The sequence below is a fragment of the Carassius carassius genome, chromosome 8 (genome assembly GCF_963082965.1).
Source record: "Carassius carassius chromosome 8, fCarCar2.1, whole genome shotgun sequence".
NCBI classification, from domain to species: Eukaryota; Metazoa; Chordata; class Actinopteri; order Cypriniformes; family Cyprinidae; genus Carassius; species Carassius carassius.
Window position 1 is genome coordinate 10,500,318 of NC_081762.1, and position 19,866 is coordinate 10,520,183.

At 38.9% G+C, this 19,866-nt stretch overlaps 1 protein-coding gene and 1 long non-coding RNA gene across 4 annotated transcripts in view; both read right to left on the reverse strand.

Moving 5' to 3' along the window:
• The window catches only part of LOC132144699 (uncharacterized), a 44,078-nt gene extending 41,422 nt beyond the window's left edge, over positions 1-2,656 (reverse strand). The window contains exon 1 of one of the 2 annotated variants that reach the window (XR_009434382.1): positions 2,315-2,655. This is a non-coding gene — a long non-coding RNA (uncharacterized LOC132144699). Of the gene's footprint in view, positions 1-2,314 lie in introns of both variants that reach the window. The other variant, XR_009434383.1, reaches the window with a different exon arrangement.
• Positions 2,657-8,377: 5,721 nt separating this feature from the next.
• LOC132145223 (teashirt homolog 1) overlaps positions 8,378-19,866 on the reverse strand; it is a 36,229-nt gene continuing 24,740 nt past the window's right edge. For both annotated transcript variants that reach the window (XM_059556064.1, XM_059556065.1), the window contains one exon: positions 8,378-12,989. In XM_059556064.1, coding sequence (XP_059412047.1) covers positions 9,604-12,989 — 3,386 coding nt within the window. In that variant the 3' untranslated portion in view covers positions 8,378-9,603. The remainder of the gene's footprint in view (positions 12,990-19,866) is intronic.

Genomic DNA, 19,866 nt, shown 5'->3' on the forward strand with positions numbered 1-19,866 from the left:
GTTTATATTAACTGATGCTATGTGACTATAATGAGAGAAAGTCCACTCAGCCATGTTCCAAAATTTTGTGCAAAACCTTCGCAGATTGAAAGCTGTCATTGCCAAAAAGAAAGATTTTGAAATTAAATGTTCAACAAGCACGTACGGTGTAGTGTTCAGATGTCCACATACACTTTTGGCCATATAATGTAGTTCAAATTAATAGGATACTGAAAAACATAGCTGGCGACATTGAACATCCACAGAGGAGAATTATCTTAGGCATCATAAACCTTTATGACCATCCCGAGCTGATGTGAGCTGCCTAAAGCATCACTTCTATCCCAGCTTGTTCAAGTAAATTCCACTCAGCACCACTGGCGTGACATTAGCCCATTCCCTGTGAAGCTAACTACCGTTTAACAGATGGACTCCATACACTGCGTCAAACACAACCCGGGGCCAATTTAGTAAGTTAAAGTAATCAATGAGCTCTGTTGGCCCAATATGCAGGATTTCCCCATCGGTTCAGCCTTGTCAACCCCACTGCGGTCAGAGCAGGACCCCCAGCTGCCCCAATAAGCCCCTCAGCCTGCCTAATCTTGTTATTACAGCAAAGATAAGGATTAACGCCTCTGCAGGGGAGGCAGCCGTCAATATGACCTCTGATATGCATAATGCATGGATGGACTGATGGATGAGGCCTGTGAAATACCTACAGAGCAGTACTGCTGCATATATTAGTACTGAGCTGGAAAACAGGAATAGTATCTTTGACCTTTGATCGATTGTGCATTGATGCAACTTGAAAGGTAATGTACTGTTCGTAAAAGCAGGACTCTGGTTTCTTGCGAAGACATGACTCAAGTACAATTGAGTTTGATTGTCGGTAATAGAATTATGGATCACTCATGATGGGTCCCAATCGGGCAATGGAGTAGTTGCTTTTCTGCCTCCATTCTCACTGAGCTTCCGCCAAGGGGTCAAGGTTTAGTAGATTAGCATAACCATGGTAGACTATTCTGGTGGATACTGCACCTACAGACCTACCATCTGCAAGCAAAAGCATCTTTCCCTATAGACAACCATTCATAATTAACCTTGGATTCTGACAAATATGTATTGTCAAGGAATATATATATATATATATATATATATATATATATATATATATATGAGTCATCGAATTTACCTGATTCATACACACCATTGATTCCTTCAGGAATAAGACGTTCAAATCCTTCCCGCCAATAACACTGATTCATTAAGCAATCCAATAATTGTCTTTAAGAGGAATCAATTATTCAAATGAATCATTCAAAAAGATCATAACTGTTTAATTCAGTTTTTTTCTTTACAGTTTAGAGAAAAAGTAACCAGAAATGTTGAGTCTAAAATGTGTTACTTTTTTTCGTATTGTGTGAGAAAAAGCATAATATTATGCAAAGTTAAATAACTGTCCGTTATATTCCTACCAGATTCTTAAAATAATACTTGGAAAACACAGACTTTTTATAAGTTTATCTTTTTTCCACACATTACTATTAGAGTAATTCAAGATATATAAACCTAAGGAGAGATCGTTTAAATTCAATTGACATATTATTAAATTTTTTCTGAAATTTTCCACAGAACCAGCTCTCTTCTGAAAAAAAAAATCATATTGCATTTTTTATTTTATTTTTTTTACATTTGTTTTCAGATAGCTTTTAACTGTGTGAAATATAAAATGTTTTTGTCCACTGCCTTTAATGTCATAGTTTGCTAGTGATGCACTTTGAACTATGCATATTTTTGTGTTGACTTCAGCCAGTCAGCGCTGTCATGATGTTAGCTTCAGCTCATTTTCAGACATTGGCTCAAAACGACCTGGCAGCAGAACAGAGCACCTCTGAGCAAAGATGATTTCAGTGATTTCAATTTGACTACCAAGCAAGCGCTGTTTGAATGCTAATGGTTAGCTTTAGCATGGTATATTAGTCTTTCATGGTTCCCACTAACCCCAACTTTAGAATTTCTAATTTAGAGTGAGTCTGGATTTTCAAAAAAATCAGCATACATTAAATCAATGTCAGTTTATGAAAAAAGGAAGAAAGAAACGAATCAGCTGTGGTTGACATTTGAAAATCTGACTTGTCAGACAGTGAATTATGTTCAAGCCGTGTTAGAAGAAGCGCACAGGTATGTTTTTCAAGGAGAAGCAGGAATAAGGAAGACCAACAGCTCTCTGGATACATTTCTTCCCCTCTCCGTCTCTCCTTTCCTCCCCCCACCCCAGTGTCCCCTGTTCTCCGTGGACCACTGACAGCATGCCTGCACAGAAATGCGGCGTTACCTTCAAATTATGCAGGAGCGAGTCGTGCTCGTCCGTGGGTTGGCTGCACTCCGCTCGACATGTGTCAGGGCCGCCACGTCTCCGCTGAGCTAATGATGCTACACCGGACAGCCCACTGTCCTTCTGAACGTGCGTGCGTGTGTGAGCCCAGACGTGACATCGTCAGTAGAGACCCTCCATCTGACTAAAACAAAACCAAACCAGAAAAAGCAAGCGAAAGAAAAAAAAAACCCGGCGCAGACGCGTGTCAGGTTTAGCTGGCGATGGGGTGGACATGCGCGGTGTTTGTAAAGGTGGGAAGGTGAAACACAGTTTTGAGTGTCTGACTTGCAACACATCAACAAGAAAAAAAAAAAAAAAAAAAACACCTGGACATCTTATAAGATCTATCTTATATATCTTATATCTAACACGGGACTGAAAAAAAAATTGTTTTTTGTCCTTTTGTAGACAAGGTAGGCTACATTTTGTACTTTTCAAACTGCCTACGTTAACAAAATTATCTAACAGGTAAAGTAAAAACAAAACGGTAAAAACATTACTAACTTACCTGTTTTGGCATGACTGTAAATGCTACTATTAAAACAGACAAGCTTTTCCAGTAAAAAGCTATTTTTCCAACAATTAACATTAAAATGAATCAAAACCTGTATTTCATTTAAGAGTCAAGCATAAAAGAATCAATATTCAAACAAACTTTCCTAAACTATTCTCTTGCACTTGCAGCATTCAAAATTCAGATTCATTCTAGTGAATCTGTTTGCTTCAATGTAGCTATGTCAAATGGATGTTGTCCCCTCAACATAGGATCTTGAGATATTATCCACATATGTCCCCTCCCGTTCACCATACTGGTCTGCCGGAGCGCATTCGTTTGTTTTGGGGGAGGCGTGGCTTTGCAGAGTGATTATATAGGGAGGGTGGGGATTTTGCTTTCAAAGCTAGCTTGCTATCACTAGCCTTTACGAAATCACCTACCTTTATTAGCTTGGCTGTTTAGGTACTGTAACTTATTATTAGCTTGTAGCCATGAAAGTAACTTCCCCACACTGAAAACGTACTAGTAGAGATATTTGATGTATAGTGTACTTTTAATATAAATCAAAGATGCAAATATGACAAGTCATTTCAGCAATGGTAATACCCATCTGTCATTCAAGTAGTTGTTGTTGAAAACTTTGTAGTAAAGAAAAGAAATGCTTTACACTTACTGTACCTGTACGGCGCGAAGATAAACAAATATGTTCAGCTATGTCGAAAGCCTCTGAGAGGAAACTCAACTGAATCTGAAAGAACAATCACAGAAACTTAACAACAAAGTCAGTTACTTTCTCTCAGCTGCTCGGGCCGTCAGGGAGTAAGAATACACCTTTTTCACCAACGAATAATAATGGCATGGAAGCATATTTGTGCTCATTAATTCACACAGATCTTTCTCATTCCCTCCCTTCTTTTTCTCACTCTGCATCACTCGCTGACTTTTCCCTACATCAATTTAATCTGAAATTGCATACAAATCCCACAGCAACATTGGCAGAAGCTTTTGTCTCACAAAGCAGTCTAGCAAAAATTCAAAATTCAATCATTCACTGTTGAGTGAATGGCAAAAAATGGCTTCCAGCTGCACACAGACATCTTTATAGAAGGTTAGACATTGGATGGAAACAGTACTCATGGTGATAGAATAATATAAAGCCAATTTAAAGCTTTAATTATAGTATTTTAAGGGATATTCATGATCATATAAATATATATATATATATATATATATATATATATATATATATATATATATATATATATATATATATATATATATATATATAATCCCAATATGAGAGAAAAATGACATGAAATGACTTGGTAATCATAAAATATAAATTAAATGTTATATTTCTTATTTAAATATATAAAATATGAATACATTTTCGAAGTTGGTGTCGATATTATCTAAAGATGCTTGACTTACTATTCAATAAATCAAAACATCAAATAAAACATAAAAAATGGAACACCAATTATATTTGAAAATATAGAAAATCCATAAAAAAATCAGTCAAATTAATTACCTTTTCAACAAAACTGGTGCAGAAAAAAAAAACAAGGGTTAAGGCTAGAAGGGATGCATATGGCGCTACTGGGCATGTGCACATCAATACAACAGAATTTCATTAACACTACAACAATTACTATTTTTACATTATTGTAAGGGGTAGGTTTAAGGTTGGGGTAGGTGTAGACATTAATAAAACAATCTAATAGGTAGAAAATTAAATTTCATTGTTAGTTTCCAGTTGGAGCTATATCCCTTTTAGCCACAACCAAAACCAAGTACAAATTTGAACAGTATTTCCTTACTCTGAACTTTGACCTTGGAAGGACTTTTCCACAACTTCTTATATTTTCAGAAGTTTTTAACCATGATAACACCAGTTATCCACACCAACACCATATATATATATAATTGGGACAATATTTTTTTATTTATTATTAATTTTATTAACTTTGCATGACTATTAGAACTCGCACTAATGCTTAACCCAAGAAGAAAAAAGAAAAAAAAAACAGGCACTTGACAAATGTGAAAATAAATGTTCAAAACACTATAGTCAAACTATTTCATATTGCTTTTCTGTTAAGTTTCTTGACTATATAAAATCCTTTTCATGAATGACCTGAATGTCTTTCCTCTTATATCCAGCAGTTTATCTGCAGCTTGAAAGCATGTTCATGACTAAGCTAACTTGCTCTTCTTCCTGTCATAGCAAACTTGATGCATTCTGCACAACATCGGACTTGACTTTTTTAACCTCTGTATAAAGACACCAGAGAAGCTGTGGGTGGATTTCAGCCCGGGTTTTGGTGCAACTCCCCTCCGCTTTGCTATCGAATCCAATACAGCGGCTGAGTGGATGGGGCTGAAGTGAAGCTGGTCGTCTCTGTTCGGCGTGAGTGATGAGCAGTAGAATAGACAGGCTGTCACAGCACACCTGTAGGCCTGGCAGCCGAGTCCATCACCGAGCTGAGCCTTCACAGAGATTAAAAACACTGCATCCATTAGGCCTCGTGTCAGCCGTCATTATTCTATAAAGAAGCGATTTTGTCACATCTCCATTCTTCAGGCCGCTATCCGCACGCAGATGAATAAGCAGGACGTTCCATCTCAAAACACAGCTCACTTTTGACAGGAACACAACCATTTGTGACGCCATCTCCCCAATACTTCACACATCCATTGGGAAGGAAGCATCAAATAAGTCTTAATGCAATGATCCCGCAGTCCATCAACTGATGGGACTCGGAAGTTTTCCAGCCATATTTATTCTCGGAAATGTACTGTTTCGTCCTAGAGCTGTCAATCAAACCAGCTCACAATTTATTTTGCCATGTGCATTTATCTGACAGGCCTTTGTTTTCTACAATGTTCAACTGTGATTCAATTTTACACATTCTGCCTTGTAGTTTGACAGCTGTCATTTGACAGGAACACAGGCCTCATTGTGGACAGCTTAAGAATAACAAATTCAGACTGGAAATAGGCAGCGCACAGGGTGTCAAGTGAGTTTTTAAAAGATTAAAACATTTCAAATTGAATGGAGGAACTGCTGGTGCTTTTCACACTGCATGTGTTTTTAAAGTTGTGTATTTAAAGTCCAGGCTTTTGGTGAAGGTGAACGCAATAATGAAAAATCTGTCATTTTCTTGTTTTAATGTCGCCCCAAACCTGTATGACGCTCTTCCATCTGAGGAACACAAAAGAAGCCATTTAGCTGAATGGTTTATACAATGAATGGTGAGGTTCTTTATTAGACATCCATGTAACCTTTCCATTCCACAAAACGTCTGCATATTACTATTTAAGAGCACCTTAGCTGTCAAGTACCAGCATGAACATTCTGCTAAACATCTCCTTTTGTTTTCTACACAACACTGAAATTCAGTGATTAAAAGGTGATTAAAAAAAAAAAATTATATTAGCCTATATTATATTCAAAAATTCTGTCATTCACCGACTACAACGTGTCATTTACAGATTTTAATATTTTCAATCTGCCAACTTATTCCTCTCTGGATAAAGTGTGCAATTTCGATAGAGAGCATTTAAATTACGTTGAAGTCTCACTGCTTTGTCTTTTCAAAACAGCAAATTGTCATCATAGTCCCACTGTCAATGAATTATTTTGTGTGGCATCATATTTATGCTTCAATGTCTGTCTGTGAGGTCGAGCAGCAAAGGAACAGGCCGAGATGATTTATTTCCTGTTAACTTGAAGTGAAATAACAAAATGTGAGACACAAGGTGATCAAATCACACTGATGAGTTGCATCAGTAATGACACTGATATCTGACATGCAAAGACATATTCCAAATTCTGTGATCCTTCAAACCTTCATCCCGTCTTGATATGAAACATCTTAGTATTTTAGGGTGGTGATAGTACAAGCGAAATGGGGATCAGTTTTGATGTCTAAACTACATATGTTCATTAATCAAATAAGCAAGTTCTTTCCAAATGCATTCTTCCTCAAACAGAAATGTATCACTATCATGATTAATGTTCATAGTAAAAATGTACTTGGCAGGAACATGTAGAGACAGATGAAACATGCCTATTTACTGCTAAAAATGTTATTGCCACTTACAAAGTTGCAAGGCATCCAAACCTTTGTGTCTTTAACATTGTTTCACCTAAGCTCTGTGTTTACATTTGCATTTAACTGGAGCGTTAAGACACAAACGCATGCTTCTACAACCTTTTGTTTCTCGTAGCATGTGATATCTGCGGATAGGCAGTAAGTCAATTCTTTAAGAGAGACCTGGCATGGCCCCCTTTTTCTCTGTGTGCGTCGGGACCCCAGATGTGAAAGGAAATGGAAGGCTTAATTTTATAATACACTGAAGTCTGCTTCATACTCAAAAGGTTTGATTTCAATAACAATATTGCTTTCGGGTTATTATATCAAGGATATTCCAACGCATGGAAAAGTTGCACAAGAACCATGACTTGAATAAAATAATAGTTTTAAATCTACTCCTGAACATACTCTAAGCTTAAACCCGCTTCCTTCCTGAAAATAATAAGTCTTTGGATGACATATTTGGCTATTTATGCACAAATAGTTGTATACTTTTGGATTTATATGGCTTAATATCTCCAATAGTTTGCACAGATATCCTGCCTTTTGAATGAAAACGAAAAAGAATTGCAGTAATTGTGGGAAGCAAAACTAGCAGATGGAGGCTCAGAATATTCAGTATGGGACCACTGGGAAATCAAAACATGCCAATTTGAGTGAGAGGATACTCTCAAATAGGGCAACTAACAAGGGGTTTGATACTGCAACTCCCCAAAGCGGCTTCAAATGGAGATTGAGATTATTGTGCAAACACTGCACATTTCAGTCCTTTCCCTTCTTGTTTGGTTTCCCCTCAAGCCCCCTGTGTCCACACGTATAATCACTCAGTAATTGAGCTGAAAAGAGTAAATCTTTGATTCCCACAAGAAATTGGGCATTTATTTCGAAGTCTGAAAACCCTATGAAATGCTTGGAGAGTGCTTGTGTGAACAGGAGAGAGAAGAAAATATGCAAATCTGCTTAAACTGCGTCTATCTGCCGATGTTTCACTCTGCTCTGCAGGTACAATGTCGCAGTTGTCATGATTGCTGTAATTTACATAGAATACGTACAGGGACTGCACTAAGATCCTCCAAAAAAAAAAAAAAAAAAAAAAAAAAAGAGGAAAAAGAGAGGAAGGGCTGGATCAATGCTGCAGAATCGGTCCTCAGAAGCCAGATATACAGGCTTTACGGAAAAGCGTTAAATCCACAAGTTCTTTGCGCATTTTGGCTCCGGCTAGAGTGTTTCATGTTTACCAGCAGGTTTTGTGTCTGGAAACATTTAAATACAGCACAGAAAAGGTGCTGCATTCAAAGAACAACAAAGACAAAAAATGGACAATGAACCTCCAAATATTTCAACTCTGAAGTAGCTGGAATAAACTCCATAAGGTTGAAGTACATACAAATTGTTGACCGTAAGAAAAGAGAAAAACACACAAACGGAGAACAGCATTAATCAAGAAATGCTTCAGGTTTTATTTTACAATTAAGGGACAAAAACATTTTTTTTCCTTTTTTTTTAATTAAGGGAATTGATGGGACTTTTCACAATGTTGTATTGGTTCCATGTATTGTATTTCATGTTTTGCATTGCTTGGTTCCCTCTCATACTCCATGCATCAACAGCGATGCAACTCTTTCAGTCAATTAATTTTTACCACATCAGAGAACTTAGTTCAACTAAAGGATGAATCTTGGTTCTACAGCACATATAACTTCATATACATCTCTGTACATATTTCCTTTTCGTTTACTATATATAAAATGACAATATAAAAGAATGCACACCATACAAACAATGTTGAGCTGCGGCAATTGGCAAGATATGATGATGGAAATTTACACATCTTCGCTGATCATTTAAATATATGTGCTGTATATAAGATTTCAATTAAGTCTTTACAGGTTGAAACCGAAGCAAAACCATAGAAAGAGGAATAGTGGTACCAAAGCATACGTTTCAAATTGCTACTGTATAAAATGATACTTAACAACAAAAAAACAGTGATTATTAAAAACAAAGAAATGCCTTTGAAAAACCAAAGTGTATAATCATAGGCAGCCCATCAAAATCTTCTATATCTTTCGAGGTTTAGAAGACTCAAAAACTACAATGCATTGTTTTCACTTCAAAGGGTTGCAGTTTGATTTATGTCAAGCCAATATCTGAAAATTGGAGCTCAAATTAACAAAATAGCTCTGTCTCATTTTATACATATTCTCATAACATTCGACACTATGGAGAGCTTTAATGAAGTCAGTCTTTTTTGACGTTTAGTGAGTTCAGTACGAAGCAACTCGTCCTATTCAGAGGTTCTTTTGCCACTTTGTTTTAGACCATGCCCATGGATACCATGTTTGTTTCATTCCCAATTCAACAGAGTACAAATTGTAAATTCTGTTTGAATGAAGTCACTCAGAAAGAAAATAAAGAACAAAAACATGCACATAACCGACACATATTAGATAAATACAATACAAAGCAAGAAATAGAAATCAGAAGACTGAAAAACGAGGAAAAAAATCGGAACAGATCATGGTCCAATCAGGCAGTTTCACGACAGAAGTTGGACTGATTTTGAAGGCTCAGTTCAGGCGCAGTGCAGTACAGTGATGTAGTGCAATGATTCTCGATTCAGTCACTTCACTGCCACTAGCCTGCTTTCCTTAGACTTTTTCTAACTTTTCCAGCTCAGTAACAAAGATCAGGTGGTCCTCTGGTGACTTTCCGTGCGTTTTGCTGAGGTGTAGTTTCACTGCATGCTTGCTGACAAAAGTCCTATTGCACAGTTTGCACTGAAATATGGAATTAGAGTCCTCCTCAGTCAAGCCAAGGGCACTGAATGTCTTATCTGTGATCATTTTAGTGACTGCTTGCTGGTCTCTTATGAGGTCTATTGATAACTTTGAGAGGTCCTTCAAGCTAAAGCCCAAGTGGGACTCTAAGTGGTTAATGTATGTGGAGGGAGTTCTGAACTGCGAGGCACAATCACTACACAGAAACAGTGGCTGGCCCGAGTCAATGTTCTTCAGAAACTTGGTTCCACCTGTTCGCCTCAGTTGGTACTTGACGTTTGCCAACCAGTGGGAGATGGTGGTCATGGAGAGACCTGTAAACTTACAAATATGTACACGCTCCTGAGGACCAAGGTCTGTAATGATGTACTTCCCGTCAGGGGTTTCCCGAAGGCTGGATGCAAACTGAGCCTGAAGGATCAGCAGATGCTGAGGGTTCCAGTTTGATTGCCTGCCTTTCCTCTTCTGAATGGGTGAAAGATCCTCCAGGCCATCCTCAAAAACACAGCCATCTGCGTCCGACTTTTCGGATATAGAGGAAGGGGTTGACGACTTTGGCGTCAGGCGACCTGTGAGGTTCTTCACCATGTCGGAAATGTCCATTAGGGCATTCTCCCGAAGAGGAGATGAGACCGATTCAGCCAGCGTGGACAAGATGGGCCGGGTGCTATTTGTGATGTTGCTGTTGTTGTTACTGATAACTGTGGATGAACAATTGTTGGTGGGCCCATTGCCACTTTTGGACTTAGTCAAGTCCATGGGCTGATCATCATCATTGTCATAATATCTGTTGATGGGCTCAACTTGCTTGACCTGAGCTGGATTGTACATGGGCTTTTCCATCATGTTGTTGCTGATCTTGTACAGCATTGCTAGTGGGTCTAGGAGTGGACTGACTGTTTTGGAGGCCTTACCCAAATGAGTGTTCATGATAGACTGCAATGCACTGAGAGGGTTGACTAAAGGCTGTTCTGGTGAGTGGTCAGTGATGATTCCTAAATTACTGCAACCATTGCTGACTTGCGATTTGAGGACATCCGTTCCATTCTTGACATGATTATCTGCATGGCTTTCCTTGTATTCTCCTTCCCGAACCGGAACATGCTCTAGGTCTTTATCTACTGTGCCATTTTTTGTTGGCTTGCAAAGATCATCTGGTCTTGGTAGGTCCTTTCGGTCTTTGAGAACAGGGGAGGGTAATTCAGCAGGGAGATATTTGGAGCAACGTTCAGTTGATTTTTCATCCCTGTCTTTCTTTGAAGGGATTTTTCCTGTTACTTTCTCCACCAACTCTTCCATGGCTAGGACATTGCTTTTATGGTTTGGAGGTGGTGATGGGCTGCTTGGAGAATGGATCAAAGTGCTGGAGTCAGAGGTCAAAGATTTCAAGCTGCTGGCGTTGAATGTTGGTTGAATCTGGACACTCTGGACAGCAGGTATAGATGATTTCACAGACCCTTGCAGCTGGTAGGCAGCATGAATGCTGGGATATCCACCCCAGGTGGGTGTACCGGTCTGAGCCTTACTGATTGCACTGGAGACTGTATTTTCTAATGACTTGAGAATATCTAGTCCACCTTTAGGAGACTCTTCAAGATCCTCTTCTCTTAGATACTTGTAATGGCTGGGTTTCTCAGTCTTTTCCACCTTCTCAGCGGGATCCTCTTTCTCTTGCTTGATTTTCTTCTCCTCAGGTTCCTCCACTTTCTCCTCATCCGACTCATTCCTTTCATTCATGGTGGATGGGTGTACTGGTGAATCAGGTTGGGACTTGATAGTGGGAGCCGGCAGACGTGTTGTTGTGGGTGGAAGAGGGATGGATTGGATTTTCTCTTCCACCACAGGGTCAAACACTAATTGCTTACCCTTTTTGGAGGCGGAGTTTGTGACTTTGAGAAAGTGTCCAGTCACCATCATATGGGCTGTCAACTGCTGTAAGGTGTCATGGGAACTCCCGCACTCCATACACTTAAGAATTTGAGCTTTTCGGGCCTCAAACTGCCAGGTATAACTCGCACCGTTTTGGTAACCGTAACGGTTATTAGCTGTGACATATGGGTTTGATATTTTTTGATCTTTGGTGGGTGCAGTCTCTGCCAGTGGAATGCCAGGGGTGCTAGAGATTGATTCAGGTGAGCATGGAGACATCAGGTCCTGGAACGCTCGCTTTTTGGTGGAGGGCACCAGCTTTGAGGCAAGAGCTGGCATTGGTTCTTTGAGAGGCACTTTCTGGTAGTGTTTAGTTTTGATCATGTGGACACTCAAGTCCTGTAGGGATTCGAACGAGTGGCCACAATACATGCATTTCAGGACTTTCTGAGCATCTTCTTTGCCCTCCATCTCCATTAAGGATCGTTTCCGTGGCTTGGACCATTTCTTACCCTTGTCCTCCTCCTTGTCCTTGTTGTTATCACGGTAATGGCCTGTTTCATTCATGTGCACCGTGAGACCTACAAGTGTGTCGTAGGCTGCACTACAGTCCTTGCATCTGAACTTGCTGGCCCCCGTAAACACTGGCCCATACAGCTTATTGTTTTGCCGGTACAGCTGCACTGTGCTGAAGAGACTTGGTTCAGGCATGAGGTGGTAGGGCGTATGCTGTAAGGTTTTAGCAAGAGCTGCTTGGTGCCAGTCATATGCAACACCCCCACTGTTAGCACCATTGATGGGTCCATTGTTGGCATTGTTTAATGCGGTGGCTTTTGTAGAATTGCTGCTTGGCGTCACATTTGTCTTCATGCTAGCACTAGCGTTGCTGCTGCCGCTAGCTCCGCTGCTTGTAATGCTGCTTGCATGGCTGTTTGCAACACTGTTGTTTCCCTTGTGGCTGCTTGGAGTACTGTTAGTGCTACTAGCACTGACCTGCTTGCTTTTCATAATGTCCTTTGTGATACTTGACCAGGAAGCATCTGAAATCAGGTTTGCATAGACTGCTTTCATCTGTGCTAGGCTGTCCTGCAAAGACAGTCCAGCATCTGTCTCTATGTCTTCAACCTCCTCTTTATCCTGGCCTTCTTTGGAGGAGGTGCTTTTGAAGTCAGCCAGGTGATCACTGGTGTCGCTGAGGGGCGAGCCGTAGCCGGCATCTGGGTTCGTGCCATTGCTGAGTGGAGAGTTCTGGTAGCTCAGCTGTTCACGGCCATCGTCTTCTTCATTGCACAGGTACTCTGCATCCTGACCGTCTAAGGAGAGTCCGTCGTCCTGCAGGTGCTCCTCATCGCTCTTAGCTGCCTTAAGCTCATCCTCCGGCACATAGGCTGAGAAAACAAAGCAGAGGGGAAAAACAGATGAGACAAAAGAACCCACAAAGTGCAACTTAAAATGGACTGTTGAATAAGTAAATTCCCTTTAAATGGAATAGGTGTGGAAAATGTATCATTGCATGTGTGTGTGCAGGCCTACATAATGATCCTAAAGAGATTTTTTGTCAATAGTCCTGGCAGAGGACGCAGGTTTGCAATTATAAAGTGGCAAACATCCATATCTTGACTAAGATAGATAGCACTCTTCACTGCTGAGACTAACAAAGCTATCCTGTGTAACAGCTCAGCAAGGGTAAAGAGGGCAGAGGAGTCCTCCTTTGAAAATCAGTCCTCTAAAGCAAAAAAAAAAAAGGGATCTATAAAAAAATAAAAAAACAGCGAAAGCAGGTGAATTTTATAAGGATTTGCCAATGTGAAAAATGATAATATGCTTGTACAATATATATATATATATATATATATATATATATATATATATATATATATATATATATATATATATATATATATATATATATATATATATATACACACACACACACAGTACAGACCAAAAGTTTGGAAACATTACTATTTTTAATATTTTTGTAAGAAGTTTCTTCTGCTCATCAAGCCTGCATTTATTGTAATATTGAAAAAAAATGTAATATTGTGATATATTATTACAATTTAAATATTTGTTTTAAAATGTATTATACTTTAAATTATCATTTATTTTTGTGATGCAAAGCTGAATTTTTAGGATTATCATCACATGATCCTTTAGAAATCATTCTAATATGATGATTCATTATCAAAGTTGGAAACAGTTCTGCTGCTTAATATTTTTTCAGAACATGTGATACTTTTTTTAGGATACTTTGATGAATAAAAAGTAAAAAAAAAAAATTCTTTTAACAATATACACTACTGGTCAGTAATTTGGGGTCAGTAATTTCTTTTTTCTTTTTAAATAAAATCAATACTTTTATTCAGCAAGGATGTGTTAAATTGATAAAAAGTGATAGTAAAGAAAATATATTATTAGAATATATATTATTAGAAATTGTTTTTTTATTTTGAATAAATGCAGTTCTTTTTAAACTTTTATTCATCAAATATATTAGACAGCAGTTTCCAACACTCATAATAAATCAGAATATTAGAATGATTTCTAAATGATCATGTGATAGACTGGATGTTACATGTGACACTGAAGGCTAGAGTAATGATGCTAAAAATTCAGCTTTGCATCACAGGAATAAATAATTTTTTTTTAAGTATATTCAAATAGAAAACTATTATATATTATAATATTATAACACCTTTACAACATTAACGCATTACAATAAAAGCTAAATATATCATTCCAAAACCGATGCAGAAAATGCATCCATTTACATCTGTTACAAGATTTACCCCCCCCTCCACTCGTTTACAAAAAACAAACTTTATATGAACACCGCCATATTGACTACTCTCTCTCACTTTTTTCGTCCTCCTTTTCCCTGTAGTTAGAGGGCACAGACTGTGTGACATTGATCCAGTTCACCCATGCACTAGCCAAGCTAGACTCCGAGTGTGAGATTGCATCTGAGTTATTGCCAGGGATGCAGCACGGGGTGCAGCTCGCCTCAATGCTGTTGGCAGAGGCGATGGAAGTTCTCGCAGCGAGTCATGCTAAAATGCAAGTGGAAATGGCATGTCATGTTGTCATGGTCCATGCTGTACTAACTCAAGAGTGTGTGCAGCCACAGGGGAAAAAGAGAGAGTGAGAAAAGACAAGAGGATACATAACCATTTTAGTGCTCCTTCCTTCTAGTAATAGGCCAGTTAATTGGCCAATGTTTTATTATTGAACGATAACCATGCCTGCTTATAGGATTTAGCAGGATTTGCTTTTTGGGTCAGTCTCAAAATCTACTTTTTGTTTTGTTTTGTCTACATTTGTTTTTCTTAATCTTTAAATTAAAAATATACAGATTTCATTACAACAATTGTGTGTCCAATTTATCTGTTAAAGACTTTTATAGAAAAATTGCATCTTGGATTAACAGTTAATAGTGTTTTGATAGTTTATGAGGTTTTGAGGTTTATGAAGATTCTCTTCTGCAGAACACAAAAGATATTTTGAAAATGTATCATTTTTACCCATTGTCCCATAAAGGGACAAAAAAACCCATAAAATATGATCTTTTGGAAAAAGTCATACAGGTTTGGAGCAAAGTGAGGGTGAGTAAATTATATTTTAAATTTTAGGTGAACTATCCTTTTGATAAAATAAATTTAGTCATTTCGGATTTCATGTTCATTTTAAATTGCTTTATATGTACTATATCGTCCACCTGCTCTCTAAACACTGGCATCGATGTCTTCCTCCCTTGTCGATATTTTGACCAAAAGAGTCCCAGTGGATTTATAAGAACCGGTTAATGCATTGATTTTTTTGTGAAAACAGCATCAGTTTTTCAGAAATACACATTAATGCTTATTTGTGCAAATATGGCTCTTTTTGTTCCATGTATTACTGCTAAGTGCACATTTATTTCTCAAGGTATAAAAAAAAAAAAAAAAAAAAAAAGAGGATCCTGCAAAATGTTGCCTACGCCACACACCACAAAATGCTTATTTTCCTCAGCTAAATGTGTGGTAATAAGATGTACTGTCAGATGTATTACATGGGGGAAAAGGAACAGAACAATAATGTTCACAAATGTAAGGTTTCATGTTTCAGCCACAAAAAGCTCCTTCACTCTATTGTGTGCCGACAGAGCTATGACAGAAAAAACAGAGTGATAGCCCACTGTCGGCACCCACAGCTGCGAGACAAAAAGAGTGAGAGAGAGGGAGACAGAGAATGCTACTCGTTTAATTCGCTTAATGAAAAGAGAATAAAGGTCCATGAGACCAAGTGCTTAATGAGGAGCAGTAGGATTAAATTCCGGTTTCATCAGCTAGTTTCGATCTGCAGTGGGAGATAAACAAAATGAGCTCTCCGTCATCGAAACACATCAAAGTACCTCTTTTGAGCATGCTCCTGTGTGTGTGTGTGTGTGTGTGTGTGTGTGTGTGAGCGAGCGCATGCATCTTCACAGCATGTCCGGCTATAAAAAAGCCTCCTGTTCGCTTTGTGAGAGGTATTGTTACTATCAGCCATTTTGAACACAACACGAGAAGAAAAGCTGCAACAACAGCCTGCATAACTTTGAAGGCAATAGGAAGAGACAGAGCAGGAAAAGAGGGGAGCAGAAGAGGAGATGGAGGGAGTAAAGAGAAGAAAAAGAGACAGGCAGCGCTTGAAGAGTTGTTCCTTTATCTCAGCGAGCCACCAGGAGATGTCTGTCCGAGATGCCAAGATCCGTCTCAGTGGTTGAAGCAGATGTGCTGTCAGCTTCAAACGGCGTGCAGCTGAGCACACGTAATCAGAACGGACTCCGTACCTGATGTTTGTAAGGTGCCATTTACAGCTGCGTGGAGGAAGCTGTAGGGGCGTGAACAGCTGGGAACGTGGCGTATGTGGCGTTCCTGTTACTCTGATTTTTCTTAAAGGACGGCTTCTGATCTGGAGGAATCACTGATTCCGCCTCAAGCTCTCAGACGGATTTCAATCCGTCAATTCCTTAGAGAAATCAAGTAGGCGGCGTAAAGCGAAAAGGATTTGGTGAAATAAACATTACGAACTGTCAAATAAATCACTTATCCAAATATCGTTTTAAAAGAAATGTTCACGCCGCAACACGGTTCAGTGGATTGAAGCCCTGATAATTCCCTCAAGTCACTGCAGCATTTAAGACAGCTTATCACGTTTAAACAAAGAGAGAAGTGTTTCATCTTTGCTGTAATTACAGAGAGAGGCCGAGAGAGAGAGAAAAGTGAGACGGGGGGCGCAGAAGGAAGCTGGATCGAGAATGCTTTTTTTGCAAAGAGATGGGCAGAACCTGACACTAAATCGAGCGCATCTCCTCAGCCCCTGACACCGCATGGCATCTGACAGGCATGCGCGTTGGCATGTCACTGTCCTTGCATCAAGCCGTCAAACACGACTTGGCAATTTTTTGCCATCGGCGTCAAAAAAAAGAAAAGAAACCCGCCAGACGACAGCAACGACAGCTCACACTTAATAACCCAATCAGAAGTTTGACTGCTGACATCTCTTATCTGGGCCTGCTTTTAAACATCACGCCGAACAATAAGAGAGGGATTAAGAGGAGAGGAGTGGGGGAGGGGCTTGTTGTGTTTGTCAGTCAAAAATAAGACCGCATTGTGCTGCCGGCAGAAAACGCCACAGATAACTTAAGAATACACACAATTAAGCGAATCAATAGTTGCTATAAAAAGACCATGCTTTTGATGTGGTGGGGAATGAGAAAGAGTTTGATTTACTGAGTGCAGCAGACACTTTCCAAGGATAGGATACAAAACAAGGCCTGAAAGTCTGGTTCAACCATTGTTGAACAAATTTGGGAGCCAGAAACAAAAGATTAAATTTTTGCTTCCAATTCATTTGTTTCCAGTACACACCTAATTGAGAAATATTTAAAAAGAAATCATATGTGCATGTCTGTCATATCAAAATATCTACATATGTGTTCCTGGACCACAAAACCAGTCATAAGTAGCACGGGTATATTTGTAGCGATAGCCAACAATACATTGTAGGGGTCAAAATTATTTTTTTTTTTATTTTAATGTCAAAAATCATTGGAATACAAGTAAAGATTATTTTGTAAATGTCCTACCGTTAATTTATCAAAATAGAATTTCTGGTTAGTAATATGCATTGCTAAGGACTTAATTCGGACAACTTCAAAGGCAATTACCTCAATATTCAATTTTTTTTTTTTTTTGCGCACTCAGATTACAGATTTTCAAATAGTTGTATCTCAGTCAAACTGTCCTTTCAATGGGAAACTATTTTCTTTACATTTATTCAGCTTTTCAAATGATGTATAAATCTCAATTTCTAAAAATTTACCCTTATGACTGGTTTTGTGGTCCAGGGTCACATATAAATGACATTGTATACTCAAAAAAAATAAAATACAATAAAAAATAAATACACACACACACACACACACGTCTTATTCAGTTAAACTTAAATTAAAATAATTCGACCCCTGCTTTGTTGTAATCTTCCTAATATGGCGTTCACTAACATGCCTTTCAGCAAATCATTTAAAACTACCTGACTAGAATTATACCATCTAATTAATATTCATGGGCCAGGCTGATAATATTTAAAATGTGGCCCCTACCACCCCACACAATTTTCAAATTGTTCTTACGCCCCTGTGCTTGTGTGTGTTCTATCAAACTCCACACACCAGTATGGACAGACAGAACAAAGGTGTGTATGTTCTTGAGTGCTCACCAACATCTAAAAAGATCAGCCAGAGCACCAGGGCCTTGTGCTTGTGTGCATGTATGAGGTGTGCGAGATGTGAGGTGTGTGTGCAGGAGAGCGTGGCCATCTGTGTCCAGAGCGGAGCTGTCACTGTGGCTGCTGAGATCTCACTGAGTTTAGACAGGTGACACAGCAACGGGACATGAGCGGGACATACACACACATAAGCACACGAGCAGAGCTCACAGTCTCAGCCAACAAAGATCAGCCGCAGAGAGTGAACCTTCTTGCTATAGACACCCATGACACCGCACATACAAACACAGCCAGTGCCAGCGCCAGCTCTTAGAAACACCACCCACATATGAGCACTCGACCGTTGAGATTCACATGCAGTTGCCCAACAAACAGCAAAGAATTAGCAAGCCGTGACTCTAGACAAGATTGAACCGTTTCTGTGAGCGGAAATCTGAAAATAATTCTTAAGGGTTGAAAAAAAAAAAAAAGAGGACATGAAACGCAGGCTGGATTCAACCCCAAATTTTCCAAATACACCCCGGAGCACAATGCTAACCACTAAACCACATAACATATATAACTAGAGAACTTTCATAGCCATCTTGCTTCCTTATCAACCCTCTACGGACACCTTGGCAATTGAATCGCCATTGGCTTGTACATTTTTTAGTTTACTCACCAGACTGATATATATATATATCTTAACTGACAGTCAAGCATTATAATATGATATCTGGATAATCAACTACAGTATTATTTAATGATAGAACTTTAATAATTATAATTAAAACTTAAAAATAACCATGTATGAATGCATAAACATTTTAACTGAATTTAGGACTGGTGGTGGTGCTTTGTTGATCATTCAGTGTTTCTGAAAAAAAGGGAAAAAAGTAACAATAATACTGATAAGATGATAATAATAATAATAATCCTACGAATTCTACTAATAAGAACAGTAATGGATCCATGAATATTAATCAGGTTGTCTGCATTCGGTCAAACTGATTTGCTCAGTAGGTGAGCACCAGCCAATGAGATTGCCATCTGCGCATTAGTTCCACCCACTACTAAGGAACTTCGTTATTTTAACAGGAAAATACAACAAAGATCATCATTTGCGTGTACATGTAGCGCGTCAATTATGCATGTATGTAAGACTCTCTCGCTCACGCTCTCTCTCACTTTGCGCGTGTGAGAGAAAGCGACAGGGAATCGTGTGCCTTCATAGCTCACGGTACGTCAAACACAGGTGCACTGCCCGTCCATTGAGATGAACTGAGAAATATCACATAACTAGACGAGAAAGAACTCTGAAGCGCTCAGTCAGAGTGTTTGGTGAGTGAAAATGTGCGCTAAACTTATACTTAGCCTCCAACTCACACACTGGCGAGTAAAATCTGAGAATTTATAATATTAGACATCATTTAGTCGCCAGAGTGAAGATTTAGTCGCATATGCGAGTGATTTACTCGCAATGTAGAGGGTTGCTTATGATGCCTCAAAAAGTTGCCTACAGAGCTTGGAACA